At 36.8% G+C, this 15,126-nt stretch overlaps 2 protein-coding genes across 2 annotated transcripts in view; one reads left to right on the top strand and one right to left on the bottom strand.

The window, feature by feature from the left end:
- Nucleotides 1-15,126, top strand: part of LOC136798104 (fibrocystin-L-like) — a 53,602-nt gene that overhangs the window by 28,496 nt on the left and 9,980 nt on the right. The window contains exons 22-36 of the mRNA XM_067054691.1: nt 423-660; nt 1,415-1,493; nt 1,703-1,934; nt 2,229-2,334; nt 3,582-3,998; nt 4,458-4,522; nt 4,853-5,114; nt 5,360-5,721; nt 6,035-6,320; nt 6,920-7,270; nt 7,726-8,022; nt 8,289-8,431; nt 8,817-9,033; nt 9,460-9,630; nt 10,080-10,325. Coding sequence (XP_066910792.1) covers nt 423-660; nt 1,415-1,493; nt 1,703-1,934; nt 2,229-2,334; nt 3,582-3,998; nt 4,458-4,522; nt 4,853-5,114; nt 5,360-5,721; nt 6,035-6,320; nt 6,920-7,270; nt 7,726-8,022; nt 8,289-8,431; nt 8,817-9,033; nt 9,460-9,630; nt 10,080-10,325 — 3,472 coding nt within the window. The remainder of the gene's footprint in view (nt 1-422; nt 661-1,414; nt 1,494-1,702; nt 1,935-2,228; nt 2,335-3,581; nt 3,999-4,457; nt 4,523-4,852; nt 5,115-5,359; nt 5,722-6,034; nt 6,321-6,919; nt 7,271-7,725; nt 8,023-8,288; nt 8,432-8,816; nt 9,034-9,459; nt 9,631-10,079; nt 10,326-15,126) is intronic.
- LOC136798037 (trypsin-like) lies at nt 10,886-14,821 on the bottom strand. Its single transcript, XM_067054626.1, has 6 exons — nt 14,594-14,821; nt 14,192-14,307; nt 13,677-13,857; nt 12,403-12,653; nt 11,299-11,500; nt 10,886-11,078 (listed from the first exon to the last, which is right to left on the bottom strand). The coding sequence occupies exons 1-6, from the start codon at nt 14,670-14,672 to the stop codon at nt 10,954-10,956; spliced, it is 954 nt and encodes a 317-aa protein (XP_066910727.1). The 5' UTR covers nt 14,673-14,821; the 3' UTR covers nt 10,886-10,953.

Genomic DNA, 15,126 nt, shown 5'->3' with positions numbered 1-15,126 from the left:
TTCTTTTTCGAGTTTGATTTTAAATTTTAACATTTTCCTTTCTTTTCTTTTCTTTTCTTTTTCTTTTTATTCTTTTGATTCTCTCTTCTTTTTAAATCTGTTTTTTTTTTTTCTTCTGTTTTTATTAAAAACGAAATTAAAAAACGAAAATTATTTCACTTTATTACCCTAGTATGATCGTTTTATAAACTTAGTATTTTTTTCACTTGTTGTTGTAATTATATCGTGCGGCCACCTCCTTAGTTTAGCATTATGTCTATGAGTGTGGTCGCTAGTCTCGCTTTCGTTGACAAATAAATGATTTACTTACTTACTTACTTACTTACATTGTTAAACGTCCTGTCCCATGCTTAGAAAATAAATCATGTGTAATAAGAACAATATTTCACTCAGACATAAATGAATTCATTATTTTCACTCAGGTCACAGTTGATTTATTCGGTTTAATGTCTACCTGCTCAAATGGTTCATGCGCTTACAACTACACAACGGAAAAGACACTAAACATTACCGCCATAACGCCTCAATCGGCCGCCCCTGGTGAACAGATCACTCTTACCAGTCAAGATTTTGTTGGAAAAACAGTTACAAAAGTTACTGTTGGGAATATTGATTGTTCAATTGATTCGACCTCAGGAGAAAATGTTGTGTGCACGATAGGTAATGTATACTATGAGTCGAAAAAATTCATAGATAGATAGTTTTATTTTATATGGATAGCAAAGTAATCTAGGACTTTTAAACAGTCTTTAGATTGTTTTCATAGGATCATGGCCAGCCCGGCTCTGTAATCTATGAACTGAACGGAAATGGAAGGGGTTTGAACCACGAACCCCCGGTTTGCAACCCTCACTTGCTATACCACTTGTCCATCGCTTCATTACACAATTGATAGAGTTTTATTTTACATGGACGGCCAAGTAATCTAGGACTTTTAAACAGTCTTTAGATTGTTCTCACGGGGTGATGGCCAGCCCGGCTCTGTTATCTATGAACTGAATGGAATAGTATGGATTTATACCACGAACCCCCGGTTTGTAACGCTGACGCCTCATACCACTTGGCCATCGCTGCATTACACGATTTAAGCGGTCTATGACTTAGTTATTCAAGCATGTCATTTTTCTAACTGTAGTCGAGGGCGAACTTAAGGTTAGGCTGGTTTAGGTTTAAAATCCTTGTCATACAGTAATGTAGATGTTATATGTTAATACGATAATTGTCACGGTATAATATCAGTTTGTTTGACTACAATTGTCCCTTTTAATTATTTTTACTTAATTTTAACTATGTTTGAATTATACTAACTTTAAAAAGTCCTCTTTTTGATGGCCAGTTACGTCAAAGGAAGGTGGAATATGCAACTCCTTTCTTGGATTTTCCCACTTACTAAAAACCGTTGATATTTTAACAGGTGAAGAAACGCGGGGAGGTCAACAGGATGTCATTGCGCATGTGCAAGGAATGGGCAATGCTTATCCAATCAAATTCGAGTAAGAAAAAGTCTTTTAGCTAATGATTTTTTTGCTTTTAAATGATAAAGGGTTTGTTAGAATTACGTAAAAGTAAGTTTAATTGAAATAATTTAACTTTCCTACGGTTCGTGCGAAATACTTGATTGAAACTCTACTGCGATACATAGGAAACTTGACAAAGACGTCTATACGTTTAGATAATGTATACCTTCCCTTTATCATCTTAGAGTTGCTATAGTGATCACATCTATAAGCCCATCCACACTTGGAACAAATGGTGGTGTTGACATAGAGATTAACGGTAAAGGTTTCGGTAAAGATGGTCAAGAGCTTGAGATACAATTGAAAATGGGCTCAGATAGACATGATTGCAATATCCATTGTTATTTAAAAGATTGCGGACCTACACGAACTTACTGTCGTACACCGGTACTTGTTGATGGGTCAGCTGAACTAGAGGTAAGTGGAAAATTTATTCATGTACCGTTAAGGGTACTAGGATATCGCGTGGTCCGGAAGTTTTTTCATAGTATTGGTCCCCTCTCTAGTAATTAGCCAGTATATGTATTTGCACTTTTGAGGGACGATTTGGAAAAATCCGCAGTTTTGACTGAGTTTTGTAAAAGTGCTTGTTCACCGTCGTCCTCAGTTGATCATGATCTAGAACAATCAGAAGCTCCTTGTAAGGGCGTAAGGGTCAAAAGGACAGAATAATACATATATAAACTTGCTGTTGTTTGTCTCTTAATATAGGCAAGCATCAATGGGTCAACGTACACCTATCCACATGTCATCACCGTTGGCATTGGATCAGACCCAATTGTCAATACATTATCCTTCCAAAAAGCTTCCGTCAAAGGTAACTCAGCCGTTTGTTGTGCGCAGATTTGTAATACTTGCGCAGATTTGTATTACCTGCGCAGATTTGTAATAAATTTTGCGCAAATTTGTAATACTTGAGCTGCGCAGAAATGTAATACTTCTCTGCGCACTTCGAGGGCATATGTTTTTCACGAAGAAAAGTTTCGAAAAAAAGACTTCATTACGAATCAATATATTTTAATATAATGGAAATTGGCTTTTGGCAGTTGGTTCTTTCAATACAAACATGGGATTTTGAATAATTTCAATATTTTTATTTTTCTTATAAGCATCAACTTTATAAGAAACGAATCAATATCTTTTAATCTAATGAAAATTGGCTTTCGGCGCTTGGTTCTTTCAATATAAACATGGGATTGGGAATAATTTTAAGTATTTTCATTTTACTTTGAAATAAACAGTTACCGACAAGAAATAATTTTTATTTTACGAGTTATTGATTAGTTTCTTATAAAAGCAGTTTTTATAAAAAATTATGTCCGCGCTATTCTCATAAACAATTTTTATATTACCAGATAAATTTCTTATAAAAGCACTGCTTAAAAAAGAAATATTAATTGATTATTTATTCGATGTGCTCGATAATCACAACTTCATGTGGGTATTATTTTCTAAGTCTTTTTTAATGCATTTTGTTCGCAGAATAGAATTTGGTTACCAATAAAAATATCAATTCCAAATTACAAATCTGCGCAGAGAAGGATTACATTTCTGCGCAGCTCAAGTATTACAAATTTGCGCAAAGTTTATTACAAATATCTGCGCACAACACGTTCAATTGTTTACTTGTTCCACATTTTTATTTCATCGTTTATCTCATGCTGATGTTTCTAATGATTCTCTACACTTTTGTTCTTAAAGTTACGTCAAGAAGTAAGTAAGTAAAATTACTTACACTTTTCTCTCGTTTATGAGTTTTTCTGCAATACACGTTTTTTTTTTAAGAAGCTAGTTTTACCAAGCAGCATCAATGTTTCTTACATGTTTCTAAACTTTTTGACATAGTCAGCCTCATGGAAGGCTGGATTGGATAGTTCTTAAAAGAAACCGAAATAAAAAATGTTATTTTCTCATTCTCAGCCTCAGCATGTTTCTTAGATGTTTCTTAGTTTTCAGGCATTCTGAGCCTCATGTTTCTCAAAAAGTGTGTTTCTTAAGAAAAAAAAGGTGTACTACAAATACAAGCAATACGTATGAGACGCTCTACAATCTATTGTACCATAGGTGGTCAGAAGCTATCAATAGCAGGTTCAAGTTTCAGTGAAGACAGTAAAGTCAATGTTGACACTAAAGAATGTACAATCGTAACCGCCAGTACGTCGCATATCGAATGTACGTTGCCCGAAAATGAACCAGGCGTCAAGAAATGTGCCGTGGTACGAAGCGATGGTTTCTCCAGTACTGAATTCGATATGGAGTACGTACTTTCCTTAACCAGCGTCTCTCCAAACAAAGGTTCCTACGCCGGAGGTTCCATTTTAACTATCACTGGAGAAGGCTTTGGAACGGTGGACTCTGACGTAGAAGTGAGAGTGGGCCAGAAAAAATGCGAAATTTTGACGATTTCGGATACCACGATTACCTGCAGACAGCCACCTGTCACGCGGACAGTTCAAGTGGGTAATAGCGGACAGCACGAAAGTAAGTATATTATTATATTTTTTAGGTTTTGAAAGCTTTTTTTACGTCTCCAGTGCAATCAACTTTGAAGGGAGCTTCTAAGTAAAACATGGCTCACTGATTAATTCATGTTATGCTCAGCAACATGTATAATTTTTTTCAAAAAAACATATGATGTCGATATTACGACTATTATACTGACAAGTAAGCTAGGTTTGGGACGATATCTTACAGGGATGAAGAGTGTAGTAGGATTGAGTGAGTTGGGCTAGGTTGATAAGAAGAAATACCAATGGGTCGAGGTTGAAAACCCTGTTGTTCAACACGCTCTAGCCAATATTTCCTCGTTTACCAAAGCAGCTCCTTATTAATAAAAAGTCCGCTTGCCCTTCTATCATCTCCCACCCCTCTGCCATGATTAATTGACTTGTTTGCTAGTTTGAAACGTTCAAAAATATTTACTTTGAATTTTCCCAATAGCATTTGGTATTGGGTACAAGTGGAGTAAAGAGAACATCAACATTCTGACTGGTGACACTGTGGAGGTACGTTCTTTCTTGATGCTGTCCGATGCTAGTGTAACTCCCAAATTATTGAGAAATAAAAGGGCCCTAGAATACTGTATCGTGTTTCATACTGGCACAAGTTCCCGGCAATACAGAGTATTGTAGATTTCATTTCAACCATTGAGAAAGTAAGCTAAATCTGAGTGTTCTTCGTGTTTTGAAGTTATAGTTCATAGTACTAAAACGCTTTAAGAAAGGTGTTCGCTAATATGGTTTCACCAGAACCGCTGACATTTTCAAATAGTTGGCTCGTTAGTTAGTCTGTTGTATGTGTAAGCTAATTTAATTTGTTCATTCTATATTTTATAGTGGTCATGGGGTTATTCCCCAGAATCAGGCGTGACATCAGGTATCTATCCTTCCGATCCCGATGACATACTCTCGTACGACGCTTCAAACTTCTACTGTCAACCATCACAATCGGGAACTTGTTCTAAAAGGTTCGATTTTGAAGGTGATTATGGCTTCACTAGCGGAACACTTAAAGGATATGGTTTCAGTTTCGGTGGTAACATCGTGGTCATTGAACGAACTTCGAATGTAGTTGAAGATATCCTCGTCCTTGTTAAAGGTTGGTAGTTAATTGAACTAAGTTATATATCCTCGCAAGCTTCCCTACTTAACGGGGTTCTTAAAACTTTGAATAAAAATTTTATTTAATGGAAAATATTTTTATTAAAGGTGCGAAGTCGGTCTTCGACGTAGCTCATATGAGCCTGTACCACGTATTTTTTTATAAAATCTTATTGCGTTATCTTCTCAGCAAAGAATAGTTTGGTACAAGCTAAGCTCATATTTGATTATTTGTTCTTCTAGGGTATGAATCCACCAATACCCTCCCATTCACGTACCGGGATGACCGTACACCTAAAATCACATCAATTGAACAAGATCAATCCACTGGATTAATGCATCGGTTACCAAGCCAACGGATCAAAATAAATGGTGTTGGATTCAGTAGCACGCGCTCGAAAAATAATGTCAAGTTTGGTTCACATCTTTGTGACGTCAAATCTGCAAGTGCGACATCCTTAGAATGTGATATGGATCTTACAAGCGAACCGCCGATGGATATTTTACTCCCAGTTTCACTTTTGGTTGAGGGGAAAGGAGACGCTCTTGTGCGAATCCGTTCCGATCTCAATTATTCTGTTGTCTTTCAACATGAGGTTTCCAGTGTAAGTTTATACCACACATTTCACACTGCTTTTAAAATTTCTTGGTAAAAGTGTTCAGTTTTTAGATGTTCCATTTTCAAAAGTTTCGAATCCCTTGACACATACACCATAGTAACAGCAACGATCAGACGACAAGTGAGATTGAATAGATCTTCAAGAATAGGTTACTGAACGGTTGAAATTGTATCTTTTTGCCTCATGTTATTCTGATATATAAAGGTCGGTCTCCACTTTCGCGCAAAATGTTGCTCGTGTTGCTCGAAAGTGGAGACCGGCCTTAACACTTTAATCGTTTATCCCCCCCCTCATACAGATTTCACCACTACGAGGCTCTGAACAAGGGCGTACGAAACTAACAGTTAGTGGTCATGGTTTAAATGGACACCTTGTTGAAGTCATCATTGGTGTTTCTGTTTGTGAAACTATCGAAAGTACGTACTCCCAACTGACGTGCTGGTCACCTGCTGATGCATCTGGCTCAGCAGATATCGAAGTCCAAGACAAAGGATATCAACTTGATGCGCAAAAGACTGAAACCCCTTTCACTTTCGTTTACGATTCTACTTTAACACCAATAGCGAAACAAGAAACTATCCGTGGTAAATGTTTTGATAATAACTTAATTCTCAACCTTACTTTTTCTTTCAAAAATGAATAATATGTTATCGGCCTTTTTTAAAGCCAGCCCTTAATTTAGCGCCGGAGCCCCTTCTACCTCGGCCCTTATCACGCCATTGGTCATTTTTCCACTTTTAGCCCGGCCATATTTTAATTCTAATCCCTTACGCCGGCCCGACGAAAAATCAACGCTAATAAGGACCGGCGTAAAAAACGAAATTGTGTCAAATCCACGCCTTTATTGTGTCAAAAATGTCTATCGACCGAAAGTGTTAACCACTGACCTGTATGAACCCTAGACAAAGCTATATCTGCCATCTTTGGCCGGATTTATTTTTTTGAAAGTGGTGTTTTATCAACATCATTACATGTTCTCAATGTCTATTGCTTTCGATGCATTTACCCCATTAGGGTATCATTTTCAAAATAAAACTCAGATCAAAGATTTTAGTTGGCCGGCGTTGAGAAAATTGGTCCAGTATTTATATAAAGGTCAGTACCCGCTTTTTCCCGGAGAAAAGGTCACCAAAACAAAAAAAGAAGCAAACCCGAATTCTCCATTTTCCATATATTATCATAGGTAATGTTATGCAAGATGTTGGCAATACGTTGAGAATCGGTGTGGAAGGTGGATCAACTACTCAATCTTATCAATTCCATTTCAATGATATCGTCATCCAAGGTACTGAAGTGGTGACAAAAGAAGACGATGTTTTCACATATTCAGATGCTTTTCTTCTCCCGCACGGTGGCTACTCCATTCGTCTCTACATCGAGGGCAAAGGATATACTCAATTCACGCATAATGGTAAAACCCAGGATTTCTACCCTGGTGCTATTACGGGAAAGATTTCTTCAGTCACACCACCCCTGGGATCAAAGTATGGAGGAACGGAAATTACAATCAACGGATATGGTTTCCGTGGCGAAGGTAATGTCATTTTAACGGGTTTTTGTCTGGTGTCTTTATTATTGTGACATTGGTATGTTTGTATTTCAAAAACTTAAGTTTGCCTCGAAAGCTTGTTAAAATGTTTTTCGACAATGGTCAATCATTTACGATTTCGTAAATAGTTAGTATAGGGTTAGTATAGAGTGTAGTACAGTAAAGTCTCCATAAATTGAATACGCAAGGGGATGCAAATTTCAAATTATTGAAATTTCGAGTTTGGAGAATCGTTTATGAGGGTTTCGTTAACTGAAGGGAAAAGCAAATTTGTTCGAGTTAAGGAGGCATTTAAGTAATAGAGGTTCGAGTTATGGAGATTCCGCTATAGATTTTCACAATCTTAAAAGTGGTAATACTTTTTACACAAACCTGCCCTCTATAAATCATATTTTGTAAGGGTCAAAAATATTTTGAAATTTTATAATTAAACTTTACAGGGGGTTCTTATCCGAATCGTCAACCCGGCTCCTCAGATGTTGTGATCGCTCAATCGACAGTTACCATTGATGGAAAGCCTTGTCGAATCACATCAAAAACAATGACTCAAATCAAATGTATAACACCACCATCTGTTGATGAAGTATGCCCGAATTGCATGACGGGACCGATTGAAGTATCGGTTGATGACCAAATCAAATCGACGACCAAGTTTGAATATTCAGATGATGAATCACCAGAGATCAGTTCAGTTTCACCGACCACTGGAAAGAACGGTGATACGATCACTTTAACAGGTAATGAGAACAAATGCTTCCCATTCAATTTAAAATTCATAAACTCTGAAGATTTGATGAATAAGAATTTCGTTGACCACCAGATTGAACATGTTGCATGGGCAAGGTTAAAAATAAGAATGCAAGGAGACTCAATGTCTTAATAGCAACCTGAATTATCGTTTATGATCTATTGGGATAATTCTACAAATCAATAGTTGGCTCGCCATCTATTATTGTTGAAACATGGTTAAATATTGATGGTATTTTATATTGCTTCTTTTCAGGAAACTTCCCACACAGCACAGGAGTGAGTGTCCAGGTTGGAGATGCAGAATGTCAATCAGTGATCGTGGAATCATCCACAAAAATCATGTGTACCCTACAACACCATACAGCTGGAAATACAACTCTCAAAGTCCACATCGATGTACGTATGAGAGAGTTACTTCATAATTCGTTTTTCGACGTCTTGTGTGGCTGATGAACTACAGTCAACTCTCTCTCTTATTCGAATTTCTATTTTTCGCAATTTTTCTATGATCCAAACTGAAATATTTATTCCCTAAGCTTAAAAGTGGTTTAAATTACTCTCTGATTCGAATAAAATTTTTGTTCCCTTGAAGATCAAATTAGAGAGAGAGTCGACTGTAATGTCACAAAGTTCTTGGAGAATTTTGATATTTTGAAAAGTATATATTATACCCCCCCCTCATATCTTAAGATTCAACCCTAAATACTATTTCCTCTTTGTTGAAGAACGAAATATCACTTTTCAAAGAGTGTTAAACAAATGTAAACATAAATTTCAATAGGGTTCGGGTGATTCAAACAGCGTACCGTTCGTATGCGGTTTGAGTGGAAGTGTTTCTGGCTCACCGTTAAGTGGGTTCGGTGGTGGAATTGAAGTGGAAATCAGTGGAACTGGGTATGGTGAAGATACTATGGTGACAATTTGTGATGTCGATTGCCCTGTCAAGAAAGATGAGGTGACTGTCACCAACATCAAGTGTTTATCTCCAGCGCAAGAAGGTGAAGAAAACTTGGTTTATTTAGACACTGGCCTCAGCCTTGGATACAAAATCGGTCACGGCCCAGGAATATCTTTGATCGGATTTTCTTTGATAGCTGTACTCTATTGGTAGCACTACTCTATAGCTGTACTCTATTTTAAACAGAAAGTTTCATTGAATTATAAATTAACCCACATCGAGTAGTGCTATGATCAAACTAATTAAAGATTAATTCTGTATGTTGAGTAAACAAAACTTTTAGGCTGATTTTTAACAACCATTTACATTTTTACAATATATTTCGGATTTATTATTACAAAATCCTTTAGTGAATTTAACCACAGTGTCTTGTTCCCCTTGTAAATGGTTAAATTTTATTGATTGAAAAGTGCATCACGTAAATTCTATAGCAAAGAATATATACCTATATGATCTTACATTTCAGGTCCCATTGATGTTGCGATAACATGCGCTATCAAGATCTCAAGCGGTGAACAAGAACACATCTTATCAGCTCAATATCTATATGATCCATCAAAGACGTCCGTCGTTACAGACGTTTCTCCGTCACGTGTCGGAACTGGAGGAGGCGTCGACGTCACTTTCACCGGCACTGGTATGTCGTCTTTGCTTGTTTTCTTTTTGACAAGTATATCTTTCTTCAATTTCTGTGAGATCTTTTGATGATATCATCAATATTCTATTTGAAAGAACGTCAACTTTATATACCAATCTTCATGGTCTTAGTTCTTCTAGATTGAAAACAGATTCTACACCCCTTTCATGGCAATTAGTTTTAAGCTCTAATTCAGGGAGGTTTTGCATGTAGTCCATCAGCTTAGCCTGGTGGAATAGAAACTATACGGCAATTGACTTATACATGATATGCACCTCTACAATGTCTTTAACATCACACCATAGACCTAATAGCTGATTGGTTGTAAGTGACGTAAAACCAATCAATACGTCACTTACAATCAATCAGCTGTCGGGTCCGTGATGTAATGATAGAAGACATTGCAATGGTACATATCATGAATTGATTTACCATTTTGTCTCTTCCAGGTTTCGATACATCTCCTGTTAAGCCTGAAGTCACCATTGATGGAATCGAATGTCAAGTCAAATCTGTTTCTTCAAACAGCATCATTTGTACTACACAACAGTCCAATGTGACGTCATTAAATGCTGACGTCATCATTCAATTTGAAAATAGTGGACGTGCCGTCGTATCATCACAAGTCACCTTTCAAGTTGTAGATGTTTGGTCTTCCAAATTCACATGGGGAAATAATGATCCTCCCAAGAAAGGTAATAATTCTCTTTAACTCTCTTTCAATCAAATTATTTTCATCGCCCGACGGGGGTGCTCCGTTGAGGTTCGAAAAATGGACCCTACGTGGGACTCGTTTTTCAAAAGATTTTCTGAAATTTTGCAAAAGAAATGACGCTGAATGGGACTGAAATTCCAAAAAAATTTCAAATTTTCTACTTTTTCCCCAAATATTCCAAAAAAGGCACCCTACGAGGGACTGATTTTTCTATTTTGGTGTTTTTGCGACCCTACACCTGGGACTTTGGGAGGTTAAAAAAGGTACCCTGACCAGCGGCGCATCTCCGGAACCCATTTAGCACCCACCCTCAGCGAGAAAATAGTTGTATTGGATAGTTTTCAAAGTTAGCACACATGCAAAATAAATGATTAGCAAATGACACACTGTTGGTACTCTCTTTGATTGGAAATAAAAACGTCTTTTTAAAATCTAAAATAAAAAGTCTGTAATAGTTACATCATAGAAATGTCGTCAAAATCTATAATAGTTACAAAGCTATCAACGAGTGTACTAAAAAGCACCAAGCAATTTCTTCAGCAAATTTTAAATCTCAAACAAAATCAGATTGTTTTGGAATAATATACCAAAATGTGAAACCGTTAAAGTTACGATACATTGTGAACCAATTTTTGTTTTGTGGTACGTTCAATCCAGTCCACAGCTCGTTTCACATTCGCATAAACTCCAGGAAAATCCGGTGACGCACAGCCTTGACCAAACGATGTCACTCCTTTAAAACAATGCATAGTTAATTACTGCTACCCAGGCCACTCCCTACGAATTTTATTTCTCTAAAAACTTTTAATTTCCTTTGTAATCGAACGCTATCGCTATGAATCTCGTGCAAAATTTTGGTTTTAAAATGTCGCAAATTCGTGATATTCATTACGTAATGTTTTATACGGAAACACCCAAAAAACGGGAAAAAAAACACGAAAAAGAAAACTCACCTCTCAGATAGTATCTGTTATCTCCTTTCCGTTTGCTTTTACACACCAATGGGCCACCACTGTCACCTTGGCAAGCGTCTACTCCTCCGACATCTAAGAGACCTGCACATATCATGTTTTGTGTAATCTTTGTGTTTAGTATGGCGTATCGTTCCTTGCAATCTTTTCTTTTAACGATTGGTAATCGAGCTTCTTGTAGAATCTGAATATTTTTCCAAACAATTCATAATTTGCACCATTGCAATGTCTTCCACGGACCCAACAGCTGATTGGTTGAAAGTGACGTATTGACTGATTTTACGCCACTTTCAACCAATCAGCTGTCGGGTCCTTGGAAGACACTTCTAACCAATAGAATGGTTTCTTTCCGTTTCGGAAACGCAACCGTTATGCGTGAACATGGTCTAAGAGTCCCGTTTCGCTCCAAAACGAAACAATGAAATGAAGCTATTCTATTGGTTAGAAATTACGTAAAAATTGAATGTAACCAATAGAATCGCTTCATTGCGTTTCGGAACCAAACGGAACCGTAGCGTGTGAACGCGGTCTTGATGGAAAACGGAAAATGGAAACATCATGCTTTAGAATGGTTGATAAAGGTTTGTTAAATAAGGTATTTATTCGAGTCAGTTAAGATTTAAGAAAAAATATTTCGAGAAATGGTATCGAGTAATATTACCATCCTCGATGGTTTAGTTTCGAATAAAAAGGAAATAGTTTTTTCAAACTACTTGATGACGGGGTAGTTATCGAATGTTATCTTCGTTTTTTAAAAAGAATGATGGGCACATGACACAAGAAACAGGTAGTAATGTAATTTTACCCTTGTGAAGAAATTTTCGCGGAAAGAAATATTTTCAGAATTTAGTTTTGCGGTTCACAGCTCGTGGAATTTAACTTCACGCCTGGGAAAATTTTATGTTTATAATATGGCTTATTTTGCCATTTCAAGACCAATTTTGCAGATTTTTTTTTTAATTCTGAGAATATCCGTGTTTTGCGGAATTTAATTTCGCGGACTTGTCAAAAAACCGAGAGATTAAAATTCCACGTAAATTTGTTCCGCGAAAATTTTTTCCCTTAAGGAAACGCTTATTTTCTTACCGGTGTTTGATCACCGCCAAAGGATGTGGCGCCCCACCCTGTCAATACGCAATCTTCATTATCAAATGTCATGTGTTTCGATGGTAAACTAACAATCTGTACATAGTCATTCAAAACAGCACCAGGTGTTTGTAGTTTAATTAAAGCGAAATCATTTTCTGATGTCAATGTATTGTAACTAGGATGAAGAATGATTTTACCAACTCTGAATTCTTGTTCGCGACCATCTCTATACAAAATATTGTAATCACCTATGATAGAAAGATGTTGGGGAAAGAAATGGTGCCGTCTTGAGATTGGACTCTTCCGGAAAATGTTCGTGTTCGGATATAGTGGCCGGGGATAGTGAAAAATCTACAAAATTTGTCTTGTCCGGGGGGTAAACTTGCTCTGTTTTGGGGTAAATTGCTCCGTTTGAGGGTAATTTCGAATGTCCAGGGGGTCAACTCATGCTTGTTCATCATGTCCGGGTGGTAAATTTCTAAAAGATCTTATATCCTCTACTCCTCATATTCAATTTTTTTCTGGAAGTCCATTGAATGATTGAATTGAAAATTTCCTAATACCTTGGAGTTTCCTTAGCTCGAACCTCTATATCTCAAATGTCTCCTTAACTCGAACAAGTTTGCTGATTCCTTCAGTTAACATTGCCTTTAAACCTTACTCCGTATCTCGAAATTCCTTAGCTGCAACAGATGCCAGTTCCCCATGCGTGTTCGAGTTATTGAGACTCCACTGTACAATGTACAAAGTTTTTTCGTCTCAGCGAGAATTCCGTCTCTGTATAATTTGAAGAATTTTGCTTAACTTGTTTTCAAAGTTCTAGTATCTTTGAAGTCAAATTTTATTTATCTCGTCTCCTACTCTGGAATATTGTTGGTTACAAAACGATTGCAGGCCTGGCGGAAGCTGGGAGACTGGAGAGACTTCAGCCTCCCCACCTTTGAGAAAAGCGAATTATATCTCATTTGAGTTTGCAGCATCTCCACTTTTACGGTTGTTCCGCCGGGCCTGGATTGAACCATAGATTTATAAGCCCGAAGAGCTAGATGTCGGGATTTAAGCCCTCACAGGCAAAAAAAATTGAATATCGGAAAAATATTGTTGCCATTGTTCTCGAAAACCTGCGAAGCTTGTTCAAGCGCTAAAATTTTATTGTAATATCACGTGACTTAGGTAGGATTTCCTACCTAACCTCGGCACATTTTCAGCAAAAGCACTCCATCTAGCCCTTTGGGCTTTATAAATCTATGGATTGAACATACACCTCATACCTAAGATGATTCTCAATTGTGGACGATAAAAGTTTCGAACTGGTCCTTTCTCTTGAAACCAATCTACACAATGAGCAGCTGTCAAAACCCATCGCTCATCGATTAAACTTCCTCCACATTGAAATTTCTTGGTTATGATTTGATTTGTTGTCTTGTTACGCTTCACAAATGAGAGCGCTGCCTGTGTTGGAAAGAAAATCAAAAATGATTCAAGTAACATATTGGTCCCCTCAGCTGGAAATTGGTTTAAACTATACTCTCTATTATTCGAATCTTTCTCTAATGTCTAGTCTTGAATCTGATACGGCGTATCAAGGTCATTGTGCCTATCATTAGTCTGAATCGCAGACCTCTATAGATATACTTACCTATATAATTTGTATATAATCTATAAGAAACTTCTTTCGCTAGAGGATAAACAGAAGCCTATCATGTGAAGGCGAATACTTTGGCACAAAAACGGTTTTTATTTCCTAAAGCACCTCTATAAAAGAAAATGTTTTCTTATAACATACCTGCCACCTCCATCGTGTGACGTTAGCATCACTACCACCGACAATACGAGCGAAATTCTCATTACAAACACGACTACCACACAACTCCACTGGCATTAATTCGAACCTTTCTTGTCCTGAAATTAAATGGTTTCTCGTTTATTCAAAGAAACTTGTTCTTGGGCTTAAAATTAAATTAGATAACGTATTTGGGCGGGGATGAAAGCCATTTATCAATAATTTCGGCACTTCTTTCTTTCCAAGGCGTTAAACATTCAAGATCTTTGTACTTGCTACGCCCCAGTAATTTCAACAGATACTTTCATTACCAGGTGGGAAATATTTCCTCCTCAATTTTTTCCAAATTATTGGCAAGCAAAGACGCTACTGTTTGCAATATACAATAATTTGAAAGTATCCTACCTGCTACAATCGAAAGTGTTAAAGCTATACAAGCTATAGCAAGGTAATACGTTCTATTCATTTTCACTCTTCGATTCATTGCCGATGCTTTCTTTAAAATGATTTGACATTTTTTTGCAATTGTTCACTTTTTATAAGGGTTTCTAATGATGAGCTTAATTCTCAGGTATTAAAAAGGAAGTAAACAGACCTAAGTGAGGTTTAAGTCGACCAGGAAATTAATTTAATTTGAAATGAAAGCTCGCGACATACAAAACATCAAAAATTATTGAAACCAGGAAAGTAGACAATTTGCTTACTGTAGCTTTCAAGAAAATTATAAAGGAAGTTATATAACAATTAGATATCCAAAGTTTAAGTTGTAGAATTCTATTTAAATCTGTATGATTCTTTATGTTTATTATGATTCTATTTAAATCTAATCTCTAATCACTATCCTTCACAACGGCGGACATTGTGAAAAGACTAGACTCCCAACTTTATCAAAAAGTCATTTTTGACATGATAATGTTTTTGTGAAACTCGGAAGTAAT

This window comes from Clytia hemisphaerica, unplaced genomic scaffold (genome assembly GCF_902728285.1).
Source record: "Clytia hemisphaerica strain Z4C2 unplaced genomic scaffold, Clytia hemisphaerica genome assembly, whole genome shotgun sequence".
NCBI lineage: Eukaryota > Metazoa > Cnidaria > Hydrozoa > Leptothecata > Clytiidae > Clytia > Clytia hemisphaerica.
The sequence above is the reverse complement of the archived record's forward strand: the minus strand, read 5'-3'. Positions and strand labels throughout refer to the sequence as shown.